Source organism: Callorhinus ursinus, unplaced genomic scaffold (genome assembly GCF_003265705.2).
Source record: "Callorhinus ursinus isolate GAN/ISIS: 27379988/994484 unplaced genomic scaffold, GSC_fseal_2.0 scaffold117, whole genome shotgun sequence".
In the NCBI taxonomy this organism is placed as follows: domain Eukaryota; kingdom Metazoa; phylum Chordata; class Mammalia; order Carnivora; family Otariidae; genus Callorhinus; species Callorhinus ursinus.
Window position 1 is genome coordinate 141,491 of NW_027397179.1, and position 26,336 is coordinate 167,826.

Genomic DNA, 26,336 nt, shown 5'->3' on the forward strand with positions numbered 1-26,336 from the left:
AGGCCTCACAGCCTGCTGGGCCTCCCTCCTCTGCCCTGCCTGCAACCCTTCCCTCTCCACAGATGCCCCTCCACGCGGTCCCATTGGCTGTCCCTGATGTCACAGGCCCCCCACCTGTCTCTCCTCTGTTCTGGTCCCCTGTGTGGGGAGATCCCTGTCCAACAGCACCCAGCCCAGATGCCACTGTGTCCTCCCCAGGAAGCTGCCTTGTCCCTTTGTCTCGTTCTTGTTTCTCTCCCTCTGTGGCCACCTCTGCTCTTGATCCCCAAGCTGGCTGGGCTGGAAGTGCCAGGTAAGCTGAGTTGATGTGGCCTGTGGCTGCGTCAGTCCCTGCCCATGAGAACCCTGGTGTCCGAGTCTGCCTCATGGTGACTGGGGATGTGGACATGGCATTCCCCTCTTGGTAAGGCACTGGTGGGAATGTATGCATGCCAGAGGCCCACATGCTGGTCCCTGTGGAGCTGCGCGTGGCATGGGCACGGCTGTCTGTTGAGGCAGACGCAGCCCTAGCCTGAGGGACAGGGATCCTTGCATTGTGCCCTGCCCACCGCGGCTGGTCTGTTCCCCTGGGCACGTCATTTCCCTGTTCCCCACCACTGTGCTCACTCGTGGTCATACAGGCAAAACAGCTGGATTCAGTCTTGCAGCCTTAGAGCACAGTCTAAAGAATTCCTGAGTACCAGAAGCTCTAGCATACGAGAAGGAAGTGGAGTTGTACCTGGGGGTCTGTGAACTGGGGAGGAGAGGCACGTTTCAATGTCCTAGCTGTCAGGAAAGGGAGAAGAAGCTGGCTCGCATGAGACTGGGAGGCCCAGAGTCTTTGGCTGGCATGCACTTGGCAGAGAGGCTGCCCAGGCCCACATCACACGGAGCCAGTGTCCCACAGCAGGGAGGCAGGTGAGCAGCGGTAAGGCTTGTGTCTCCAAACCAGTTGGTAGCTCAAAACTCTAAGGCTGAGGATTGGGAGCATTCTTGCCACCTAAAGGTAGCCCTGGACTCAGCCAAGGAGAAAGATGGGGTTAGGTCAAGTGGGGACTAAGGTCACAGTCAGCAGAAAGGAACCAGGAGCGACCTGCGGGTCTGTGTTGGCTCAGGTCTTAAGAAGGGATGGTTGCAGGGGGCCACTAGGGCCCCATGGTCCCCTAGGCAGCTCAGCCGGCAGCGCCTGGGGCAGCAGCCCAACTCTGGGATCTGATTGGCTTCACTGGGCCAGGAACCCACTTCTGCTGTGGGCTGCCTACCCTCACTGGCACATGAGCCAAAGGCCAAGCGCCTATGTGGCAAGGAAGGCTGTGGTTACCACTCCAGCGGGCTGCACTGCTCCGGTGACCAGAAAGTGTCCAGAAAAGGGTGAACAGTGCCCCATCTGCCCTCTCTGCTGGTCCACCCCAGGGTGAGGACATGCTGAGGCAGAGGCTTGGGGACATGCACACATTCACCCACTGGTCTGGGTCAGGGACACAGCATGTCTTCCTTTCTACTAAGTAACACAGGGTGACAGCATCTGCCCCACAGGCCAGTGTTGTTCATCCCTCTCTGTGGCTCCTCACTCAACAGACACCTTGAGACAGTTCACACTTTGCCCTCTGACCCTGCTCACCCTCCTCCTCACCTCACGTGCTCCTGCTAGGGGCTGCTCGTCCAGACAAGGCCACAGTCGTTCAGTTTGGCTTTCTCTAGTTCCTCTGGCTTTGGTGATCATCCCTGGGCTCCTGGAGAGCCAGCTCAGCTTTCCCTGTCTGCAGCCGCCAATGGGAGCATGCGTGCTTCGGAGGAGGTCAGGCCTCTATCCTAAGGGCAGCGGGCAGTTGGCATTGTAGAAATGGCTGTGGTGTAGAGAATAAACATGGCCAGACAGGACAGGGTGGGCGGAGGGGCCAGATAGGGGCTGCAAAGAGGAATGTTGGCCACACAACTTCCCAGCATGAAAATGGGTGAAGCCCTGGCCTCCCTACCTCCCTGGTGGCTGCCAGGGGCTGCTGGGTGGACAGCAGCTGGGGGGGACGTGATGGGTCAGCACCTCTCAGAGTTGGACCTTAACCAGGGGCCTCGGGCCCAGGGGTGGGGAGGTGGCTCTCTATTGCCCTTGCCACCGTTGTCCTCTCCATGGTGACCCATCTGTCCTGGAGCTGGACTGGGGCGAGGGGTCTGCCCGGGAAGGTCCCTGTAGGACCAGGCGATGTCCTCAAGACTTTTGTGTTCTTATGATCAGTCATCGAAGTTTGCTTTGGAGATTGAGGGTCAGATACCCCTTGGAAAGGCAGTGGGATACTCTGATGGCATGGGGCTCCTCCTGCCCCGAGGCTGAGGAGGCTTGGGCCTGCATGCAGCCCAGGGCCAGCACATCCACTTCTAACATCGGTCCTCCTCCACGGACAGGCTGGAGCATGCCCTTCAACACCCAGACAGGGGGCAGGGCCACCCAATCGCCAGGATTGACCCAGAGCAGGCAACCCACAGGTTAGACCCTGCTTGCCGGGGCTCCTGCCAGCCTCTGGGTGAGCATGGTCAGGATGGACTGGCCTCCTGGGCCCCTGAGGCTGGCGGAGTGCTGCAGCAGCCGCCAAGGTTTCAGGGGTGGCCCTGAGGTGGATGAGCTGCCATCCTCCCTGGACAGCAGTCAGAGGACTGTGTGCTGCACATCCAGGTGCTTTGTGGGTGATCAGGACCCATGGGGGCTCTCCTGTGTAGGGTACTGATAAGTCCCAGAAGGGGCACAAGGCTCTTTTGGGCCCAAAGAATTCTTGAGGATCTGATGCAAGCCCACCCGGGTCCCCTGTCTCAGCACTCTCACATGAAGTGTGCGCAGGAGTGCTTCCTCCTGGGAGCTCAGGGAGAGTGATTCCCACCTCCCAGTTCTGGGCCTCAGTGCCATGGTCTGTCAGCTAGAAATGGCAGTGCCCATGTCACGGGGCTCTGGAGAGGGTTTGCACAACCCAGGGCTTGGGGTGCTGGGTACTGCGAGGTCCCTGGGGCAGAGCCGAGGAAGCTGGAGACCACTGGGAGCACACAGTGTCCCAGGCTAGTCTCTCTCCAGAGACTTTGCTGGGCAGAGGCCAGGCACAGAACCTCTGAGCTCCCCTCACCCACTACGGGCCTCCCTCCTGCGATGACAGCCAAGACCATGGGACCTCCGGCTGCCCCAGCCCACCCTGGGCCTCAGTGTGCTCATGAGAGCACCGCAAGGGCTGGTTTCCAGAGAACTACATACTCTGTAACACAGATAGCTTTTCCTGGCCTAGGTCTGATGAGCACATGTTCTCAGCCTCCTTTGGTCTGACTTTATCTTACAGGAAGTGGATAAGGTATGAAGTGAGGTCATGAGCTGTGCAAGGCACAAGTGTCACTTGTCTGCTTCAGCCTTCCGTACAGCCAGGAGGAGTCAACCAGCTCTGAAGCCAGCCAGGCCTGGCAGCAGGTCCTGGCCATACTGACCTTACTGCTGTGTGACTCTGAACCAGTGCCCAACCTCTCTGAACCTGTCCCCACATGTGAGTGTCAAATGATGATATGCGTGTAGATGGCGAGGGGCTGTTGTGACTTGAGCACCATGTGGATTTAGAACTCCTTTGAGACTCGACCTGTGGCGAGCACCCAGTCAGGAGACTCTCGTCCTCACATAACCCTGGGTGGCTTGTGCTCATGCTTCTCTCCCTGCGAGTGAATGACCTCTAGAACCGCAGCCTGGTTCTTCCACTGCCTGGCAGGGAGTAGTGGTCCTCCAGGGGGAGAGGGAGGGAGGACAGAGAGTGTGACATCCCCCTGGCTGAAGGGGTAGGTTGGACCCAAGCCCATTTGGATTAAGGGCACCTGGCAGGGGCACATAGTAAGACTGGGAACACTAGTGGGCAGAAACTAGCCTAAGTGTAGGATAGGTGGAAACAAGTTGGCTCAGGGAGATTGCACCAAGACAAGTGTCACCAGGATAGGGGCCAGGTGGATCTGAGGTCTCTGGGTGTGTGGGGAAAGAGGAGGAAACAAGGAACTCAAGGCACTGAGGTGGTGAGAGAGAAGCTTGGGGGGGCAGCGGACGGGGGGCAGTTGCCTGGTGGCAGGCCGGGGCTTGGTGCAGCATCTCTCTATTCACTGTCTCTGCCTTTGCTTGGCCTCTCCTCACCTGGCAAGGGAGGAGCTGCTGGTAGTTGGTGGACAGTCCTGGAGCAGCGTGCCCCACAGTGCTGTGTGCACACCAGAGCTATTGGTGCTGGGGGCATGGTGGTATGTTCCTGGGTGAGGCTCTTCTCTCTGAGCCCATTCCTCATCTGTAGAATGAGCACAGGCCCCCTTCCAGGCTACCCTGTGCTGAGAGGGAGGAGTGCTACTGCCCTTCTTGGAATAGAGTCCAAGAGGGGAATCCTGAGCCCACCCTGCTTCTGCCTGGCCTGGTCAGGCCACTCCCACCGCCTTGACCCAGGGCCTTCTCCAGGCTCAGCCTCACGGCCCAACTGGAAAATGAGGCCCCTGCCAGCTGTAAAACCCACTGGGGGACTGCCATGGCATCTCTGTTCTGCCCTTCCCTCTGAGAATGTTAGTGGGAAGGACTTTACTCCACCTCCCACTGCCCCATTGGATCTGCAAGGACATCTCAGTGTAGCTGCGTGTCCCCACACACCCACTCCTCTGCCCTCCACAGGGCCTTCGCCTGGCACAACTCCAGGGGGCGCCGTTCACATAGATACCGCGCGCAGGGTGAGGACTGCCACGGCTCCCCCCCACCCCCAACTCGCCGCACTCCCTGCCGGCCCTACATCGCCTGGTCCGGGGCCTTTGGGACCCACAGCCTCCCGCGGTGAGGGCCGCACCCCTCGCCGGGTGGGCAGCCCACCACCACCGGCGCGCACCGGGCCAGGGAACCTGCGAGGATTGGCCGGCAAAAGTCAGTTGTGCTGCTGGGCCCGCTTCCAGGCCGAGCGAGGGAGCGAGTGCCCGCGCCCCGTCCGGCTCTGCCCGCCCCGCCCCGGCCCGCCGCGAGCGAACGAGCCTCCGCGGCCATGGCCCGGCGCCCGCCCTAGCTCTGCTGCACAGATGCCACGGCGGAGCCGGCGGGTAGGAACTTGACCGGGGCTGGGGGGGCGGGGGCCTGGGCCGCGACCGCCTCTCCTCCTCTGCCTGCCGGCTCCCCGCTTTCCAAAGCTTTTGCCCAGCCCTCCCGGGGTCGGCTTGGGCTGCCACCCCCGCCCCGGCCCCCTGCCCCGCCAGGCGCAGCAGGAAGCCCGCGGGTCGTGGTTTCCCGGGCGCCGCGGCGGAGGAAGTCGGCCGGCGGCGGGGCCGCGGCGCCCCCATGCCCCCGGGCCGGCGCCCTGCGCAGCGTCAGGTGGGCGGCCGGGTGGGCCGGGCGGCGGCGCGCGGGGGCGGGCGGCGGGCACTGGCGGAGCCCGCACCCGCACCCGCGCCGCTGGGGGAGAAGCCCGCGCAGCGAGCCCCGGGCGAGTCCAGCCCGACCCAGCCCGGGGCCGCGAGCCGGCGCGCGGGGGTGTGCGCCGCGCCGCGCGAAAGCGAAAGCCAAAGCCGCTCTCCCGCCGGCCCGAGCAACTTCGCGGCGGGCGGCGCCGAGGAGGAGCAGCGCGGGGCCGCTCCTGGGGATGGTGAGCGGGCCGGCGGGGTGGGCAGTGGCGCCCGGGCGCGGTGCTTCCCCAGCTATAAATAGCTGCTGTGCGGGGGCGGCAGGATGGTGCCAGCGGTTTGTGAGCGCCTAGCCTGCTCGGAGCCCGGACCTGGGCCAGGACCTTGCCCCGCGGCGGAGTGGGAAGGGAGGGTGCAGAGGGGCGTGGGGCGGGGGCGCGGGCGCAGGACAGGGGTGCGGCACACGCAGGCGGGGCCGCGGTGGAGTTGAGGGCTGGGCTCCCCCCCACGCACTTAGTTGTTTGTCGTTTCTGCTTTTCCGCGGGGCGCGGGGGGGGGGGGGGCGGGGGGGGGGAGGGGCAGCCAGCCGTTCCAGGGACCCAGTGTGCGACGTCTCATTTGGTAGAAGAGGCTGAAAGCGGGCGGGCGCCAGCTGCAGGCAAATTGCAGGCTTCCCCAAACCCTGCCTGTGCTGGGGACTCATTACCTGTGGATGGCGCGGGGAATCCCTTGCCCTCGGGAGCCCAGCGAGGACCGCTGGTTGGGTGGAGGGTGACGGCGCCCCTGGCGGTTTCTGCGCAACCCTGCGGCCAGAGAGGCGGGCCCTGGTGGGTTTGCAGTGGAAGCTGCAGGACTTCCTGCCCCCAGGGGTGTTCAACCTAGCCTACCCCTGGCTGTGCAGCCAACCGTAGGCCTGGAACAGGACAGTGGCTCCAAGTGCTGTGGGAGGGGCAGGGCCCTTCGCTCTTACGGGCATCAGGAAGATGGGGAGTCTTAGCCCCAAAGGCCTCGGGACTCCTGAGGAGGGTGGCTCCTGAAGGAGATGGAGCTGTCTGGGCCAGCTATGGGAGAGGTGCCGCCCTGCCAGCCTGGCGCTGTCTCTGATGTTCGCCTTACTTGGGGACAAGCGGGGTGCAGTGGGAAGAGTAGAGTAGTCTGAGTTTTGCCATAGTTTCAGCTCCCTGCTGGCTGTGTGCCCTGGGACGAGTCTCTCCCCATGAGCTCTAAATTGGTATCCCATGTTGAAGAAGCTGGACAGGCACCCTGTCAGTACGGTTGCCCCCCCCACCCCCACTCCGGGCTTACAGCCACCAAGTACAGCCCTACACACTTTCTCCAAGTAGTCTTGCTGTTTGGGAGGTTCATATGGGTTTGCCCACGACAGGTGTCTCCCTAAGACTTTGGAGGATGCTGGTATTCTTCCTAAGGCTGCTCCTGACCTGAGGGCCAAGGGTCAAGATTCTGTCCTGGCTCAGCTTGGGGTCAGTTGGGCTGCTGGACTGTGGAAAGTTTTTATGCTTTTCTGGGGGGAGAGGCCCTAATCTACCCCAGCACCCCTCCCTACTGAGGGGCTCCCTTGCTCTCTCCAGCTTGTCACCTGCATGGAAGAAGGTCCTCAGCTGGAAGCAGCCTGCTCCCACAGCCCCAAGCCCGCTGCTCCTGGGAATGGGATGCCAGCAGGCTGCCCGCCCTCGCCTGTTTGGAGCGCTGAGTCACCACTGCACCCATGCCAGGTGGGGGGTGGGCTGCAGGAATCCCTCTGCGGGGAGGGGGGATGGGTTCTCCCTTGGGTGCTTACAGCACTGTGTTTTCTGTGGACAGGAATGTTGGAGCTGAGCAGCCCTGGGAGGCCTGTTCACCTGTCATACTGTGGCACACGGGGCTAACTGGGGACTGGGAAGGCCTAGGATGATGGACTCCCCCCACCCCACCCCCCCCGCCCCGCAACACACACCTGTCATAGGTCAGAACCAAGGCCCTGCTGCTGCTGCTGCATACCTACTCTTTTGTCCCCTCTGGGGGATCCATTCCAAGGAGAGAGAGAAAAGATCTGTGGGGATGGCTGTTCAGCCAGCATTGTTCATAATTCTAAGGACTCAGCCCCAGGTGCCCACCAGGAGGGGACTGGATGGGTTTGGGTACACCTGTGGGGTGATGCGCTGTGGTCATTTTAAATGACAGGAATTTTGATGGTAGAAAAAAGCTGTGCTCTGTTTACCGAGTTATAATTTAAGATAAAAATTACAAGCAAAAAAAAAAAAAATCCACACTTCTTTGTTCTCTTGCTCAGGGTACTCTGGGTGATAAGGTCAACCCTAGGGGGTTGCCCATTTCCTCCCCACTTGACAGAGGCTCCTCCTCCTCTGGCCCCTTCTCCTTCCTGGCTTTTCTCTGGCTTTCCCTGAACACTCCCTCCCCGAAGTCCTTATTTTCTCGCCCCATTACTCCTCGTACCAACCATTCCTTCTCTCCCCTCCCTGGATACATGTGTGTCTGTCTCTCCTACTAGCAGGGACCCCCTCTGGTGGGTGTGCCTGACCCATCCACGAGACTCCTGATTCCTGGGATACACTTGGCTTTTTGCCCAGTTCCCAGGCCGATTGGCCCTGGGAGACCCAGAGGTCACTCTGGAGCAGCTCCTGAGTTGGGCCTTCCCAGCACCCAGAGGGGATTCATCTGGGGCATAAACTCTCCAGAGCCTGTTCACCTTGGTTCATGCTGGGGACTCACTCAGAGGCACTCTAGAGCTGCACCGAGGTTGAGGGGACTTGGAGGCCAGGGTTTGTGGTTTTGCCCTGGAACATTCCTTTCCTGGAGGCTGCTTGGGCAGGCCCAGTGGGCCCACGTCCCTGTCTGCCTAGCTTGACTCTCATGTGGGAGGGCTTCCCTTTCCCCCAGAAGGCCAGGATCTATTTCAGGGGCCCACGGTGCCAGTGAGCACAGCCCTTCCTGCCGAACCCTAGGCAGCTCAGAGTCCGGGAGGCCGTGGCAGGGCAGGCCAGGATTCGGGTTCCTTGGGACTGGCTACTGATCTCAAGAGCTAGCCTTTATAAGCATCCTATGAGCAGCCCCTGGTCAGGTAGGGGAGGCCTGAGAGGGCCCCAGGCAGACGTAGACCCCCTCAGGCTGTAGCAGCCTGGGGTGAACTGGAGACGGTCCAGACAGCCAGCTGCCTACCTATTGCCTCAGCAGACTAAGCACCCCTAGGTCTCCCGCAGTACTGTTGGCATCTCACCGTCTTTCCCTGCTTAGTTTATCCCCAAGGCACTGAAGCCTGTCTCCTTTGTGGCCTTTCTGGGTGCTCCCAGGGATGGCTTCCTTCTCTTCTGTCCTCCTGCTTGAGCCTTGCCAGGTGCCCCAGCTGGGCATGACCCCAGTAATAGCAGAGTGGGGAAGGGACACCTGAGTCCTGTGGGTAGGGCAGCAGGGGACAGCAAGAGGAGCCCAGCAGAGTTCTGGAAGACTGAGGCGGGAGGCCATGCCCAAAACAGGGGCTCAGAGGACTGGACTATGAAGTGTCAGAGGCGCTCAGGGGTACTGGTGAAGGGTGCTCACTCCCCAGTCCTCTGCCAGCAGGTGGTATCCAGTTCCAGCCTCCCCTTTCAAGGGGGTGTTCTCAGGTCTTCAAAGGTCCTGGCTCAGAACTGAAGTGATTTGGTATCACTGCTCGGTTCTGCATTTCTGTTTCTAGTCTGTAAATCACAGATCACATTGCTGACCTTTTGTACCTTTGTAAGCATTCAGGAGGAATGCAGGGAGAGAGACCTGAAGAGGGGGAGTCTGGTCCCTGTGTCTGATCCCACACCAGGTCACTGGGTAGCTTCAGGCAGGTTGTGTGAACTTACCGTCCCCCTCTGGAAAATGAAGAGTGGGTTGATTACCCACTTGGACAGTCCCTGTCAGTGTGGGCGTGGGAGGAGTCTGAGTCTACACCTGGTCCCCATGGCTTGAGCCTCCTCCACTCAGTGACAAGCCCATGCCCTGGGTCTGAGTGTGGCTTAGATGGAAGAGCCCGATTGGGCCACACCTGCCACCTGCCTCCTTCTCTGCTTTGGCATTTCTGGGCCCCTTGTTTCCCTGGGGGGGCCTTTGCTTGTGCCCTTGGAGTGGAGGAGGCCCCAGGAGGAGCTGTTACTGAGAGATGTGAAGGTGACAAGTGCATCTGGGAGCCTCAGAATGACCTTGGGGTATACTGTCGAGAATGGCCTGACCAGCGGCCCTGCACAGGGCAGTTGGAGCTAACGTGAGAGTCAGAACTGTATCTGGACCTGTGGTTTTGGGTTGCCAAGCTCAGAGTTGGTCCTGAACCATGGGAAGCCCTGCTGGTGTGCAGGGAGCCAGGGGCCCAGGAGTATGATGGGCAAGGCCTTCCAGCCCACACTGAGGCAGTAAGGGAGGTGTGGACTGGCCAGCTGATCAGGAATCTGGGGAGAGGGGAGTCCCTGCCCCTCCAGGAAGAAGCTGCCCCCAAACTACAGTGTGCTGGAGACAGCATGAGCCTTAGGAATGAGCCCGACTTTAGCCTGGCAGCCAGGCGCAGTGCTCCATGCCAGTAGGGGTATCTGCTGTCCATCCCTGAGGTGCCACCTGCCAAGATTTTGGTGACCAGAGGCCAAGGCCTCGTGGCCTTCCTGGCCAGGCACCAGCCTCACGCTGCTTTCCAGCCCCCCTTTGTGAGTGGGACAGTGAACACACTGTTGCCCACAATGGGCAAGAGTGCAAGGTGACCCGGCAACAACCCACCCCTTCCACCAACCCAGCTCTCAGCTCCCCTGGGAAAGGCTCCAAGGGCCCCCAGCCATGCTGGCCAGCCTCTATGAACCCCCAGGCTTGCTCAAGTGTGGGGCTCAGCTACTGAAGCTCTGTTTCCTTAAGAGCGGCAGGAGGATGCTGGAGTCTCAAGGCTACAGGGAGAGTTTGGTAACTTGTATCAAGTGCTCAGCCCAGAGTCTGGGGCTCCATGAATTATTCAGGCGGCTATAGTCTGTCTCAGTGACCTCATCTGCTTGCTAGGAGCCTGGAACCACTTGGACGCATTGGGGGTCGGCTGAGATGCTCCGGAGGAGCTGCACATGGGTGGAGCTTCGAGCCCATTTTGTGTTTCTAAGTGCTCTGAGGCTGCTGCTGGGCGCCCCCAACTGCCCATAGCTCTCCAAGCAGGCATCATCCCAGCCAGGAATTGAGTGTGTGCCCTGCACTTTGGCAGAGGGGAGGCTTGGGGTGCAGCCAGAGCTACAGGACAGGAGGGCAGCTGGGTGGGGCACAAGGGAGAAGTCGGAGGGACCCTGCCTCATGCCCCCTGGGCGCTGCCCGGCACCTGAGCACCAGTGCTGCCTTCCTCTCTCGAGGGTGAGCCCCATCCCAGACCCTCTTTGTGGGGTCCCTGCTGCCCCTGGCTGGCACTCCTGCCCTCACTTCGCTGTGATCCTGCTTTGGCCTGTCCTTCAACCTCAGGTGCAGGCCTCCCTCGGGCCGCTCCCATCTGCCCGTCGTCTTGGGCACTGCTGCCTACTGTCTTCCCGTTAGGCCCCTTCTTCCTCCCCCTCAGATGCTCCCTGGCACATCCCCTGCACCCTCCCTGAGGCCTGCGCTTGTGGCCCCGGCTGCTGCAGGTGGAGCCTGGCTGTACCCCTTCCTCCCGCGTGCAGACATCCCTCGCCCGATGCCTGCCCCCTCCCTGGGAGCTCCCTGGTTCTCTGAGGGGCTTCAGAGCAGGCCCGGCACGGCAGGGCTGTCTTTTCCTGAGGGGCAGTATGTGGGAGTGTGCTTTGGCTTCTTCCCCTCTGTGAGGGGGCGGGGAGGGTCCCACTCGTCTCGGGGCTGCTAGTATCATGGGGGCTCTGGCTGCAAACAGAGGCAGAAGGCGGAGTTGTTGGCTAACCTGCCACCCTGCCAGCTTGTGACTCTGCCTGGTGGCTCCACGCCCTCGGGCCAGCTGTCCCTGGAGGCTGCTGCTTGTCTGCAGGAACCTCCCCGGGGCTTATGGTGGCTGTGGTTCCCTTCTGAATGTCTATGGACTCTGTGCCTGATTTGTGTGGTCTTCCATCCTTGCTGAAATAGGGGGTTACGGTATGGCCAAGTGGACATATCTGGAAAGGAGATGGATTAACAGGGCGCCCTAAAACACGTGGGACAAAGTAGATCTGTCCTCACAGGGTGCATCCTGGCCCCGTCCCTCCTCAGGAATTGGCTAAAAGCCCTTCAGGAGTCTGGCTCCCGGGCACAGGGACCCTGTTCTGCTCTCAGAGTGATCACAGATTGGCCGGGCCCATGCAGAGGCTGCTCAGCCAGGCTCTCAGTCCGTGCCTGCGGTGGAAGGTAGCCCAGTGCCCCAGCTGTGAGGAGGGAATCCATCTGCATTCCAGGCTTGGCTGTTGTCCAGCAATGGGGCTGGGGGCTCGCTGCCCCTCAGTGGGCCTCGAGTTCCCACCTGCACAATGAGCAGTTTGAGCCAGCTAAGTGTGCTTGAAAACGTCCATGACCGTGGAACTCTGATGCCACCAGATCTGTCAGTGCCTGGCAGGGAGCAGCATCCTGGAAATCAGGAATGGGGTGCAGGAGGAAGGGTAGGGGTGGGAAGGGCAGGCCTGTGGTGCCACGGCGTGACGGGGAGCGGATGGCAGGCAGACCCCGCCCCTGCTCGCTGTGCATCCAGAAAGTGTCTTATCTGAGGCACTTCCTTGCTTCAGGGAGCAGATGACAGCCCCTGCCTGCATATGATTGCCGGTGGGGCTGGCAGTGCCCAGCCACCCCTCATAGTCCCAGGTTGGCCCACTTTGGGGGGTGACGTGGTAAGTCCTTCAGACAGGTTTTTTTTGGCATGCTTACTGGCTCATTTGGGCACATCCCATCCCTCTTCCAAGAAGAAAACCAAACAGGTAAATGCTCTGTGTCTTTGATTCTAGAACTTGGGAGCAAGAGCAGGAGTTTGGGATCCCCTCTCTGCAGGGACCCTACCCATGACCCCACCATCTGCCAAGTCTGCTGTGGTCACCTGGCCCACCCTGCAGAGGGCCAAATGTTTTTTACCTCTGGCATTGCCTTCTCGGCCCCGCCTTTTTCAGGGGGGAGAGGAGAGCTGGCCCTCGCCCGACGAGGAGCCTGGCGGGATAGGCCTCCAAGCGGCCCCAGGTCCTGCCAGCCCTCAGTGAGCGTGTTGCTGACTTGCCATCAGCAAGGAGGCGTGCTGCCACCACCCCTCTCCAGTGCAGGGCTCATATGCACACCCAGAGCTCTGAAAAGCATTCAGAAGAGCAGAATTGTTTCCCACCTACCCTAGAAATCTCCAGGGTGAGAGACCGGCAGGGAGATGGAGGAGCTAGGCTTCTGCGAGCAGCAAGCCCTTCTCAAGCTGGGCGGGCACCTTGCCTGCTCTGCCAGGTTTGTGTCGGGTCCCTGGGGACCTGGAGCTGAAGCAGACCTGCCCCCACTTAGGATGCATTCCCAGCCACAGGCCCACCCCCCGACCATCTAAGGGGCTGACCCTGAGTGGTCCTGGCAGAGACTTAGGAGGGCAGCAGGCCAGGAGGGCTTCAGCGAGGAGGTGACATCACAGCCAGGCTTGAGAGGGCACCCCAAAAAGTGAGAAGCATAAAATTCACAGCTCTATAAGGGGGCGGGTGTGGTGCGTGTCCAGAATCAAGGGAGGAGGGGTGCAAAGGCCAGAGAGCCTCGGGCTTCAGCTGAGGTAGGTAAGGGAGCTGGCTGTCAAGGATATAAGCAGGGGAGTGATGTGCTCACGTTATCTTTTTCCTAACTTGTCCTGGCCCAGGCTGGGTGGATGGATTGGGGGCAAGAGTGGGAGGAAGAGGCAGGATGAGGGCCAAGCTGGGGCAGGAATGTTAGGGGCACAAGGTGCAGGCTTGGATGCCAGGGAGGGCCAGGGGTGTGGGAACATTCCTGGGGTTCTAGCACAGTGGAAGAAACCTTTTCTAACAATTTATCAAGAATGAAATGGGCCATCTCCAGAGGGGGTGAACTCCCCAGACATGCAGGCTAAGGCTGGTGCCCACCAGGCAGGTTGTGGGGGCCAGGTATTGGGGCCCATGTTCCCCAAGTGCCTGGAGCCTCTTGAGGCATTGGCACCATATCTGAGGCCCCATGACCCTTGCCTCTGCCCACAACCAGGCTAACCCCAAGTCCCTGGCAGGCCTGTCTTCAGACCTCCTCCCTTCCTCCCCCAGCCTGTGCCCTGACTCAGCTAGCATGGAGGGCAGGGGTGCTATGGGAGGAACAGAGCCACTCACCAGGGGAGGATCCAGAAAAGTCAGCACCCTTCTCCTTACACAGCCACCCCCAAACACGATTTGGAGGAACAAATGTGAGTCTTCCATTCATCCTCCCTGATTATTCCCTGAAGGACGTCAGGGGCCCTCCGCCCCCAGGTGCTCATAAGGCAGCTGGGAGAGACTTTCTGACCCCAGATCAAGGTACACTGGGAAGAGTGACCTGACCGTGTCCCTTGAGTCTTCAGACGTTCAGCCAGGGAAGAGGGAGGGATTCAGTGAGATCCAGGGTCATTCTGGGCCTTTAGGATTGCTGGTGCAGAGCAGGGCACGCCCCTCTGTGCCCTAAGGAAGGAGGAGATCCGGGAGCAGTAGGGTCACACCCAGCTCCCGGACTTGGCCTGTGGCCCTGGGCCAGCTCTGGCACATGCCTGCAGTGTCTCCGCACATGGTTGGGCTGTGTTTCTCTGGCTTTCCGCCTCTCCTGTTAGGTGTGGGAAGGAGCCCGAGACCAGCAGCAGAGGGCTGGGGCAGGTGGTGGAGGCTTCCCTCTGGGCTGGTTGCGCTTGTCCTCCCTGTCCTCAGAGCTTTGGGCGCGGCGAGGGGCCAACTCTGGGGCTGCCCCTCATGCTGTGTGACCCTGAGGGAGTCACTCCTCATCTCTGAGCTCCGCCCTCCCCGACGTAGCTGTGCGAGCCCGTGGTGATGAACGTAACATGGTGATGTCTGCAGTGCCGTGGAAGAGCCGGGCTCTTTTGTCTTACACCGCTAGGCCTGGCAGGCAACAGAGATGGCACCTTCTCGGCCATTGCTGTACATCTGGGGGCAGGGTGTCAGGGCCAGACTGGCCAGACAGCTGCTCAAAGCTGTCCCTTGTCCTCTCAAGTGGCAGCTTTCCCTGAGCTGCTGCAGAAGCCCCCTGGGCCCAGTGGGAAATCACAGCGTTGGTGTCGGTGCCGTGGGTGAGGGTGGCCTCAGCCTCCTGGTTTTGTCCAGGCCGGGAAGCAGCTAGTGACTTGTTTGGCACTGCCTGGGATGAAGGGTGGTTGCCAGCCTTCACACAGCACCCCCAGACTGCTTGGGGGTTGGGGGGGGTGGGTCTGTGTCCAGTGTAAGCCCAGGGATCCAGTGTGGAGGCTGTGGGGGCTTGGAGGTGCCCTGCCTTCCCTCCTGGGACTGCTGGAGCATGGACTTAGCACCCACGGGAATAGGGCCCTTGGAGTTGCACCCCACCCTTGGGTACCCTGCTGGGGGCCCCAGGTAGAGGAGGCGGCATTGCTCACAGCCCCAGTCTATTTTGGGCAGGAATTTCTCTAGGGTGTTAGCCACAGAGAGCCAGCTGTGAGCCTGCCTGCTCCCTCCAGGCCCCCAAAGTCCTGCCCCAGAGACACAAATCCTAACGTCCAGGCCCCGCAGCCTCAGGCCTGCTTCTATTCACTTATAATTAGCACCTTTGGTTGTCCTTTCCTTCACCACGCCTCACCTGGACCAGTATGTCTCAGACACCGTGCTGGGTGTGGGGATGCCCCAGGGAGCTGCCGATGGGCAGGGTGCCCAGTGCAGCAGTGGGCTGAGCACAGACTGAGGGGGATGGTGGCAGGGCTCCCCAGAGCCAGCCCTGCTCCAGCTCAGCCTTCCAGACAGTGAGGTTGGATGGCCGAGAAGTGGAGGAGGGGGTCCCGGGCGGAGTATACCGTGGACAAAGGCAGGTTGGCGGGAACCAGGGCATTCTGCAAGCTGCAGGTCATTTTCAGCCCGGCCCTCTAGACTCTGGGCATCACTGGAGCAAATGCGCATGGGTGGAGGCCAGGCTTGAGCCTGTCTGGCCAGCAACAGCTGCCAGAAGCACAGTGGCCACCTTTTGACCCATCAGTTTGACCCTAGGAATTGATCCCGTGGCTGAGTCAGCCCCTGCATGGAGGCACAGAGGCTCTGGGCTTCTCCCACTGGTTGCATTTGACTAGGCATGACCTGCGTGTTTCCCGTAGGGGACAGAACAAGTACATACGTGCCATGCAGCCATTCAGAGGAGGAGAGTGCGAAACAGCGCGTGTATCCTTTGCCACCATCTGCAGGGGGACGTAGGTGGGGGTGGCCACCCTCCCACTCCCCGTGGGACAGCAAGAGGGGTCCGAGGCGTCATGGACTGGGCAGAGTGCCCTCTGGTACTGTGGCAGGCTCCAGCCACAGCAGCCCCCCCTCATGCCCACCCCCGTCCATCTCACAGGGCATCTGGCGGATCCCCGTGGACGAGATCGACCGACCAGGCAGCTTCGCCTGGCACATGAACCGTTCCATTGTGCTGCTGCTGAAGGTGCTGGCCCAGCTCCGGGACCACAGCACCCTGCTGAAGGTGTCCTCCATGCTGCAGCGGACCCCGGACCAGGGCAAGTGAGTGCAGCCACCCGGCCTAGTGTGTGCTCAGCCCCGTGAGGGCAGCTCGCGCTGCCGGGGGCCAGAGCACGAGCGCACATGTGGGCTAGAGCCCCTCACCCACCCGGGGCGTCTCTCCGCTGGCTGGGGAGCCTAGACCAGCCCTTCTCTCCAGGGGCCTCTCTGTCCGGTATCTAGACAACACCCTGCCCTGTGCCCCCTGGGGCAAACACAAGCTACCCCTTCCTTTCCTCTAGCTTGGGGCTTTCAGGGTGCTGTCAGGTCTGGGGAAAGACAGGTGTCCAGATGATAGCCAGGGTCCCTCAGGTGAAGGCGAGTAATAACCAGCCAGGCAACAGGGGGACCTGGGCCGCAGAGGTAACGAGGGATCCCTTTGCCAGACAGGCCCGAGGGACATCTGCTGCAGCCGCCATTTGTGGGGCTTGGAGGGGATCCTGGGAGACATGGTCTGGCCCAGCTGGGCGAACAGCTGTCCTCTGCGTCTGCACTGCTTTACCTTCTCTTGTCTCATTCACCTGTAGGAGCTGGGGTGGGGCCTTCAGCCGGGGCCTGGGGCTCCCTGGAGACAGGCTTTACAGAGAGAAGCCAGAGGCCCCCAGCTCTCACTCGGCCCGGCACTGCCCACCCTGCCCCCGGGGTTCCCGGCCAGGTCTGGAGGGCCCAGGGCAGTCTGTGCTCGGTGCCGAGGCAGGAGGCTCAGGGAAGGCTTCCAGCGCATGGACCGAGGCAGGAGGGATGCTGAGGGACCAGCAGGTATTCTCAGGGCAGGGCAGGGCCTCGGCCGCCATCCAGGGGCCTGTGGCTCTGAGGCTCTGCTGTCTTCTCTGGCCACCCCTGTGTGCCTGCAGGAAGTATCTGCGAGATGCTGACCGCCAGGTCCTGGCACAGCGGGCCTTCATCCTCACTGTGAAGGTGCTGGAGGACACCCTGAGCGAGCTTGCAGAGGTACGCCTGTGGCCCCTGTCCTCTCCCAGGCCGCGGCCCCAGCCACCTGTGAAATAGCGCGCTCTGCCTCCCCGGCTGGCGAAGGTCAGCACAATAAGGAAGTGGCAGACACTTAGTGAGGTGCTGACCGGCTTGGCAGATGTGGACTTGTGGTCAGGGAGGACAGTAGCGACACTCCGTGAGGCTGCTACCTGAGCAGTGTACCCCCACCCGGCAGGTCGACCTCGGGGTCACAGCTGCTCTGATGTTGAAGCACATGATGGGCTCCTGGTGGGCTGAGCGAGGCCTCGGATTGCTCCAGGCACACCTGCTTCCTTTTTACCGCCCCCCCGCCCCCCGAGGCAGGCACAGCCCTCACCCCCTTTCATAGCTGAGCACCCTGAGGCCTAGGAGGTTAGGTCACCGGCCTGACAGGAAGGGTCTGAGCCAGGGCAGTGCCGGTGCAGGGGCTCAGGGTGGCGGCCTGAGACTCCACCTTGGCTGCTGTGCATTAGGGGCACATGAGAGCCCAGAACAGAAATCAGCTCTGCAGCAAGCATTCGAGGTGGCCCCTGGTGGGTCCCCCCAACCCCCACCATTAGACGCCCAGGACTGCCCTAAGGCCCGCATTTAGAGGAAGGCCATCCCCGCACAGGCCAGCCCTACTCTTCTGGAGCAGCACCACCTCCAATGCCCCGTCAGTCCCTCTCAAGGCTGGAGGAGCAGAACAGGGAGGGACTTCCTCAGGCAGGTCTCCAGGCCCAGCCTGGGCCAGCTAGCAGATGGGCAGACCCAGACTGGCCCGGGATGGCCACCCCTGACACTCAGGGCTGTTTTGTTGTGGCAGAACCACAAAAGATACAGTCTTTTACCTTCGGTTTTCTCATAGGGGTCAGAACGTCCAGGGCCCAAGGCCTGTGGCCTCCCTGGAGCCAGGATGACCACCGACGTCCCCCACAAGGCCAGCCCCGAGGATAGTCAAGAGGGCCTCCCCCACCCCAAGAAGCCCCCTCTGGCTGATGGCTCAGGGCCAGGGGCCGAGCCAGGGGGCAAAGTGGGCCCTCTCAACCACCGGCCTGTGGCCATGGAGGCAGGAGACAGCACAGACCAGGCCGGAGAGCGGAAGGACAAGGAGAGCCCCCGGGCAGGGCCTGCTGAGCCCATGGACACGGGTGAGGCCACTGCTCGCTGCTCAGACTCCGAGCGGGCACCACCCCCACAGCCAGGCCGCCCTCCAAGGGACAGGGGCCCCGAGAACCGTCCCACTGAGCTGTCTCTGGAGGAGCTGAGCATCAGTGCCCGGCAGCAGCCCAACCCGCTCCCACCAGCCCAGCCAGCCCTGGCCGCCGCTCCTACCACCACCAGTGGGGCCAGAGGGGGCAGCCACCCCGAGGAGCCACCCACACGGCCCAGCCGGAAGAGGAAGCTCCTGGAGGACACGGAGTCGGGCAAGACACTGTTGCTGGACGCCTATCGGGTGTGGCAGCAGGGCCAGAAGGGTGTGGCCTACGACCTGGGCCGCATCGAGAGGATCATGTCCGAGACCTACATGCTCATCAAGCAGGTGGGTGGCCGCAGGGCAGGCCTGCAGTTGTATTCTCACCGAAGGTACTTCGCAGTCGGTGTCAGGGTGCTGGGGCCCGTGGGGCATGCTTGTTAGGTGTCATTCCCACTCCAGCCCTGCTGTTTGCTTCTCTACATTTGAGGTTTTCTACCACAGGTGGGCCGTAGAGTCAGAAAAACAAGGGTCACGTCCAGTCATCGCGTTGTACGCTCTAAGTATGGGGCGATTTTGTCAACTGTATCTCAAGAGAGCTGGGGAGAATACACCCACAAAAAAGAAAACCTTTTAACAACACGCTCGGAAAACTATCTTCTCAACTTTAAAGGAAATGAACCCATTTGCAGAAATCTTATCACATTCCACACATCCAACAGGGGGACCGGACCCCTGACCCCACCTCGGTGCCGGGCTCTGGGTCACTGCCTCAGGGACCTTTGTGGCTGGCATCTGAAGGGGGCTGCAGTGCCCTGAGTATGTGAGGGGGCTCTGCCGCCCTTCTTGTTTTGTTTTTTTAAATAGATTAAGACATGTAGCTCTTTCTCTATTTAAAATGATTTGTACAGGAAGAGCCCCCAGAACTGCAGTGGCTGGTTCAGAGTGGGTGCCCGTCCTGATAAGCAGTTTCTTCCCAAATCGTGTCTGTGTGTGGTTTGGAGAGTGCCTGTTCTGTCACCCCCTCACCAGCATCCGGGATCAGCCTTTCTTTGTTTCTGTTGCTGATGAATTAGGAAGAACCACGCCCTACATTCCCTGCTGGTGAGGGTGGGCCCTTCCTCACACCCTGCCCACGGCTCCCCCCCAGGGCAGCCCCCGGGCCTCCCTGGCCTCCATTGCCATCCCCCTGTGCCTTGGGCTCTTGGTCTCTGGGTCCATCAGACCTTCCCCCCACCTAGACCTCAGACTCTGAAAGGCCCTGCATCCCGCTCGCTTGAGGAGCAGGATCTGGCTCCAATTCTGCCAGCCTCAGCCCCTGAGGATGCAATAACATGGTCCCGTCTAGACGTGATCTCGACAGGGCTGGCCTGGCCCAGAGCAGTGGCCCTGTGGGATAGACCCGGGAGATGGATGTGTGCTTCTACCCATGCTCCCCAAGCAGGGTGGGAGTGTCAGGGGATCCTCACGAACTCTCGGGGCTGGGACGAGGCCAGCCACCATGGCCTGGGCCCTTTGACTTTGAGCATTTCCTTGCCCAGGTGGACGAGGAGGCTGCTCTGGAGCAGGCCGTGAAGTTCTGTCAGGTCCACCTTGGAGCCGCCGCCCAGAGACAGGTAAGCTGGATGCCGCCTGTGCCAACCTCCTCCTATGGGGCCGGCCCCACGCCAGGGCCCCAGGCTGCAGGCCGAAACGTGGGCACACCTCAGGAGGGACCCGCATGGGGCCAGCATGGGCCGAGGGGAGATGGACAGGAGGCATCCGAGCTTCAGGCCCACAGGGAGCCCCTGATCACTGGCCCAGGTGGAGCAGCATTATGTGGTGGGTGGGGCCTTGGCAGGCCCAGACCCCAGCTCTGAGTGTGTGACCTGAGGGGTCCCCTCACCTCAGCTGCCTCTTCTGTAAATGGGGAAGATAAGATGGTCCTTACCCAGCTGACCTCACCTGGAAAGGTGACGTCATCTGGGACAAAGGTAGAGGGAGTGATGTGCGGCTGGGATATGAATTGGATAGGAGCAAAATGGATGGGGTTCCTGGGACTTATTCAGCAAGGGAGGGAGCCGGGTGGTGCCAGGTTTGAGAAAGCCTCCCCGCCATTGAGTGGAGAGAACGGGCTGGGGCAGAGGCCCAGTGAGCAACAGGTGGGTTTGAGATGGCAGAAGATGAGCCAGCGTGACTTGGTGACAGGGAGGAGGGGTGAGGCCCTCCTGGGCTCTGGCCCGCAGATCTTCCTCTAGGAGAGAGGTCTAGGCTGGAGCCCAGGGTGTAGGTGCCCCTGAAGCCATCGGTTTCGGGCTCAGAGGCCACAGCTTTTGAGGAGTAGTGGGACTGAGGAGGGGGTGAGGGGCCGGGGATGAAGGAGAGAGGGGCCCCGCGGGAGAGGCCCAGCTCAGGAACAGGCCCGAAGGCAGGATCTGGCCGGCAGAGAAAGGGGGCATCCTGTCTAAAGCTGGGGGGACGTTGCAGTCCTGTTCAGTAGTGCCAACGGGGCATCTTCCTGCACCACACTTGGGCATTTCTGCAGGAGTGACCCCTGGGCCTGGGTCGTTGGGTCAAAGGGCAGATACTTGCCATTTGAATAGGTGTGGCGTCTTGTCCCTCCAAGGGTGGCCCAACTGCCCCTTCCCCAGCAGCACAAGAGAGCAGGTCTTGCCCTCCCATCCTCGCCCACACACGGCCCTTTCTTGGCATCTCCCCCCTGGGGAAGTACCTCGCAGGGAGTCCGGAGGCAGGAGCTCAGGACAGTGGGCATCCATCCACCTACAGCCTGGGGACTCAAGTCCCAGGTCCCCCAGCAGCAGGCTGGTGGATGCCCTCCGTGCCCAGACAGGCTTCCTCTCAGTGAAATGGGATAGGGGCCACCATCCCTGCCCAGGCTCTAGGTCTGAGGAAGTCCAGTTCAGTCTTCACCAAGCGGGCTGATCCCCCAGCTGAGGGCCAGAAGCCCAGGGGAGACATGCCCCAGGCCACCAGTAGTCCCCGCCGCTCCATAGCCAGAGCAGCCAGAGTTCACGGCGCAGCCACTGCGGTTCCTATGGCCTGCGCGGCCCTCACCACAGCCTCTCCTACTTGGGACAGGAGTAACTGCCCAGGGCCCAAGTGCGGGGCTTGGCCCCAGGGGTCCCCTCCTGCCTCCTCTGCTGACCCAGATGGGGGCAGGTGGGCAGTGAGCACTCCAGACGGAGGAGGACTGTTTCTGATGCAGCCTTTAAAAGGTGCTCCAAGTGATAGAACCACACAGGAAACCCCCAAACACCTACCTTCCCTGTCCTGTGGCAAAAGGAGGTGCTGAGCTGGCAGGAGCCAAAGGCAGGGAAGGGTCCCATTTCTTAGATGAGATCGAGGCCCAAAGAGGACCAGCACCCAGCTGGGGCCTGGGCCCGCCTCTGGCCAGTGCCAGGGAGGGGGCGGCCATGCCCCTGAGCCTGCTTCTCCTGCCCCTCAGGGGAGGGTCCGTTTTGCTGGAGGCATGTCCCAGTTGCCATGGCAGCCCAGCACACACCTGGAGAGTGCTCTGGACATAGAGGCTCAGTGCTGTCGCGGTGGCTGAGGCTGGCTCCTGCAAGGACAGACATAGCACCCACTTTCTCCATGGCATGTCTGCCCATGAGAGACAGGTCTGCCCTTGCTCATCGCAGACACACATCACACAGCAGAGTTGCAGGGGCTGTCCCGGACCCCATGAAACCGGGCACAGGACATCTCAGGCAGAGCAGATACCAGAAGAAGCAGAGTTACGGCGGGGAGCCAGCTGTTCCCCAGCACCGAGGTGCCCCCAGCAGGTGTGAGACCTCCCTGCACTTGCAGCCACCAGGAGAGCTCCCACTGTCCCCAGTGTGGGCCTGTTCTTCAGATAGTACAGTCGGCCCTAGGCTCACACACAGGGACCCACCTTGCAGCATGCCCTCAGTGAGCTGCAGCCTTCACACCACCCCAGGAGCGTGGGCTTTGGGTGCAAAGCAGAAGGGACCTGGTGGCAGAGGGAACAGTGTGGACGAAGACCGGGAGGCCCCAGTGGGCCTGGCTCACCTAAGAACAGACGGCCTGGGGTGGGAGCTGCTGGGGCGGCTAAAGCCAGGCTGTCTGGCACCGTGGCTTTGGGGCTGCAGTCTTGAACTCAGGAAGCTGACTCTTTGTGTCACCCCAGCTCCCTCAGGATGGTCCCACCAGTGGCCCTTGGGAAATCGCCCTCCAAGACTGACTTGTGTTATTGCAGTCCCCGCATCGGGTGCAGCGACCCCCTTGCCTGGAGTCGTGCTCCTCTCTGCGTGGCACACAAGAGTGGGAGCATGAGGTCGGCCAGCCCCAGGCCCTCTGCTGAGTCCCTATCAGCAGGGCCTGGACATCCTCCCAGGGAGGGGCTGTGGGTCCCCAGCAGTTTCATAGCATTGCAGTGTCCTGAAGGGCTGCCTGGGGGCCTCGTTGGCAGCATGGGGTGCTCAGGGTCTGGTGCCATGAGGGCATGTTGGCAGGCCCAGGCTCAGGCAGGTGTCCTGTGGGATGGCGAGGGCTCTGGGCTGCCCAGCTGGCCTTCCTCACCTCCCTTTGTTCTCACAGGCCGCGGGGGACACACCCACCACCCCAAAGCACCCCAAGGACAGCCGAGAGAACTTCTTCCCCGGGGCTGTGGCCCCTGCGGCCCCTGACCCTGTATCGGCTGACGCTCTCCAGCGGCCCAGTGACACTCACACCAAGCCTCGCCCTGCACCGGCCGCCTCCACGGCGGTCATCCCCTGCCCTCCCTCAGCGTCGGCCTCCACTCCAGACCCGTCCAAGGACTCTGGACCCCTCCAGCCACGTAGGCCAGAGGCCACCCCCAGCGTGGTCTCTCCGGGCCCAGGTAAGTCTGTCCTATCCACTAGGCGGTGAGGCCAGAGCTGGGCCCAGGCCCCTGCCACCAGTGGCAGCAAGTCCTGCTCCTTGCATAGAGAGTGGGGGCAGGGCGGGGTGAGGCCAGGCCGGGGCGACACCCAGCCTGGTGGTCCTTGAGAAGCACATCACGGGGGCCCTGGAGGGCAGGGGCACAACCTGCTGGCGTGCGTCCCACTCTCTCCTTCCTCCCATCCCGACCAGCAGCCCTCTCACGGGGGTGGGACGAGGAGGGAGGGCCCGCATTGACATCAGGTGTTTACATGTTTACCATTCCTCTCTCTTACCACAAAGCCTTGTGACGAATAGATAAATAGGAATTCTGGAGAGGAGAGGGCGTCCTGACTTTGGCTTCCTGGAGACCTCACAGGCCTGCGAGCCATCCCTGGGACCTGCTGTGGTTGGGGGCATTCCTGCCCAGGGCCCTGTGGGCAAGCCGGCAAGCATGGGGCAGGGCAAGGCTAGTCGGTGGGCTTGTGAAGGACAAGAAACAGGGCCCTGGGCTCCAGCAGCCAGAGGGAGCCCTGGTTCCTTCTAAAACCCAAGATGCCCTTGGGAACGGCAGCCCACTGGCAGGCCAGAGGGCAGACAGGCCTGCAGCTTTCCTGGGAGGGGACTCTGAGCCTCCATGCCAGGCCCTCCCCGCTGCCCTCCCTGCCCCATTCCTGGGACCAGCCTGTGCCCCTGCTGAGGCCCTGCACGGGCCCTTTGCTTCTGCAGGCTCCTCTGTCCTCCCGGTCACAGTCCCATGCAGCCTTTTGGCCATGCCGCCTTGACCTGAGGGCGGTGGCGGCAGCTGTGAGCAGGGTGCTGCCCGAGCGGAGGCTGAGGGTGGCAGTTCCCTCTCTTTGCCCTTTCCTACAGCGCAGGCATCAGGTGCTGATGTTCTCACCTGATGCCGGTCCCCAGTTTGCATTGAGGATCATGGAAGTATAGGGACCCTCTGCCCCGTCACTTACAATTACCCTGGTCATGGCCCCATGAGTTGAAGAATCACTTCCCTTAAGTCAGCTCCTGCAGCCATTTGTTCTGAGAGGAGCCTCTGAAGGCTGCAGGACAAAGAGCAGTTCCGCCACCAGGTGACCTTGGCTGTCCCTGCTCCCCTCTGCGTAGCTTACCGCGTCTCTGTGTCCAGCACACAGTGTGGAAGGTGGGGGTGATACACACTCAGCACAGTGCTCGGCAGAAGTGGGCACAGCCACCGCGCGGGTTCCGGTCATGGTGATTTCAAAGGGCAGACACCACGGGAGTCCACAGCCCAGGGAAATCTCTCTCTCCCACGAAGGCTTGGCTTCCCCCAGGGGATCCCCCCGCCGCACCTTAGGCTGGATTCAGGAGCATCAAGCTGTCAGCTGGTCATCTCAATTCACTCAGTTGCTGGCAGGTCTCAGGTTCTCACCGGCTGTTGGCTGGAGGCCTCAGTTCCTCCACTCTGGGCCTCTCCATAGGCTGCTCAGTGTCCCCACGTCATGGCTGCCGGCTTTCCCCAGAGCCCGGGGCCTGAGAGATAGAGAACACTCGAAAGAAGCCACAGCGTCCTTTATACCCTGATCTTGGAAGCGAGTGACCATCACTGTTGTTGGGCACACATGAACGGGTACAGGGTGGGAAGGTTACTCAGGGTGTGAATCCCAGGAGGCGGGGCCGGCTGCCTTCCTTCCCTCCCCCGCTCACCATGCCCCGGTTCCAAGCAGGCCCCAAACTTGATTCGCATGTTTTCCCTCTGTTAGATCAGGGGAAGAGCATGTACTTCTCGGTGTTATTCTTCATCCTGAAGAATTGATGCTTTCTTCTTTCCTTCCCCCAGATGAAACTGAATAGCGTTTTGCTAGGATGGAACTCTTACATGACCCTGGGGGTGGGGGTGGCCCTGGGTGGAGAATATGGGACACTGGGACCTGGTGTGGAGTGACCTGCCGGCCTCTTGGGGCTGCTTTGGGAGCTGCAGGAGGATGGTGTTTGGCTGGCTGACGGTTCCCAGAGCTCTCTGGGGTGGCATCAGGGCCATGCTGGGACGGGCACATCACCTCAGAGCCCACTTCCCACATCCAGGACAGGGAGAGCACCAGCAAGGAGCTGCCTAGCACCTCCTGGTTCCCCAGAGGTTCCCCAGAGGCCTGGTGATGTGATCTGCATCTGCCTGTCCTGGTGCCCAGTGGGCAGCCCAGACCTGGGGCTCAGTTGGGATGGACAGGAAGGGTAGGCCTGCCCTGCGGAGGCGCCTGGGGACTAGAGCGTGTATAGGCTGGGAGCTGTAGCCAGAGACGATGACACGGAGGTCACAAGCCACCTGAGAGGGCAGGCTTGGGACGGATCCTCCCAGGATACCATCCCCAAGGTGCGAGAACAGGGGGAAGGCAGCCTCAGAGGAGACCTTGACTGGCGCCATCCCCGAGGTGGACAGCCCTGCCCTGCCCCTCCCCAGGCCTTCCGACTCCAGCCAGGGGAAGGCAGCTGACAGTGGCTGGCAGTGTCCACTCCCGACTTGTCCCACCTGCTGCGGCCTGCAGATGGATGGGGGCACTCCCAGGCTCCCCTGGTCACTAGCTAAGACCTCACCCATCCACCCAGGTCGTGCTGACCTGGGCCACTGGCCTTATGTGGCAGATGCATCCCCTCGGGGAGTTCAGGGGGGCTCGTGGGCATCTGGGAGGCGCCTAACCATGTGTCCCCCACCCCCCCCATCTCTCTACTGAGCACGTGCTATCTCTTTGTTGGGTGTCTGCCCACCACAGGCCTGGACCTGGTTTCATGCTAGAATAGTGCCTGGCCCACGAATAAGTGAGGGTCCCTTTAACTGAGGGGTCAGGCCTTCAGAGTGGGGGACTAGATCAGGGAAGAAGAGTGGAAAGGACACTTCAGGCCACGGGGCCAGCCTTTAAGGAAAGCGCCTGCCTCAGCAGGGAGCCGCCAGCCAGTGAGTTGAACAGGCTGTAATGCCGGCCTCATGCCATTTCGAGAAGCCAGGAAGAGTCTGAGTCAGGACTGGCGCTTCCAGGACACCGGTCCTTGGAGACCTGGTGCCCAGGCCATGAGTCTGCCTGGAGGAGGAGGGAGAGTGGGCCTGATGGCAGAGGATTCCAGCCTGGCCATATATTTCCCACTGACAGAAAACCTGAGGCCAGGGGGGCCCATAGGGCCCTTCTCTAAAGCCTGCGCCTCCAGGGTGATTCCCTCCTGCTCAAGCCTACCTGCAGCCCTCCTCACAGGCCTCCAGGGTGGTCTTGGCGAGGGGAGGGGGCTGCCTGGCCTAGGGAGCACTACCCCACATGCTTGAAGGTCTTTGCTGGATGCCCTCGCCCCAAGTGTCCCTTCTCCTCCTGGTGGCCTACTAAGAGGAAAGGGCCTGCAAAGAGTGGACAGGC

The 26,336-nt window shown here is 61.4% G+C and overlaps 1 protein-coding gene across 8 annotated transcripts in view; it reads left to right on the top strand.

The window, feature by feature from the left end:
* The window catches only part of CABIN1 (calcineurin binding protein 1), a 151,476-nt gene that overhangs the window by 121,574 nt on the left and 3,566 nt on the right, over positions 1 to 26,336 (top strand). For all 8 annotated transcript variants that reach the window (XM_025857272.1, XM_025857276.1, XM_073889746.1 and 5 more), the window contains 5 exons: positions 15,796 to 15,959; positions 16,811 to 16,907; positions 17,776 to 18,450; positions 19,644 to 19,718; positions 22,660 to 22,942. In XM_025857272.1, coding sequence (XP_025713057.1) covers positions 15,796 to 15,959; positions 16,811 to 16,907; positions 17,776 to 18,450; positions 19,644 to 19,718; positions 22,660 to 22,942 — 1,294 coding nt within the window. The remainder of the gene's footprint in view (positions 1 to 15,795; positions 15,960 to 16,810; positions 16,908 to 17,775; positions 18,451 to 19,643; positions 19,719 to 22,659; positions 22,943 to 26,336) is intronic.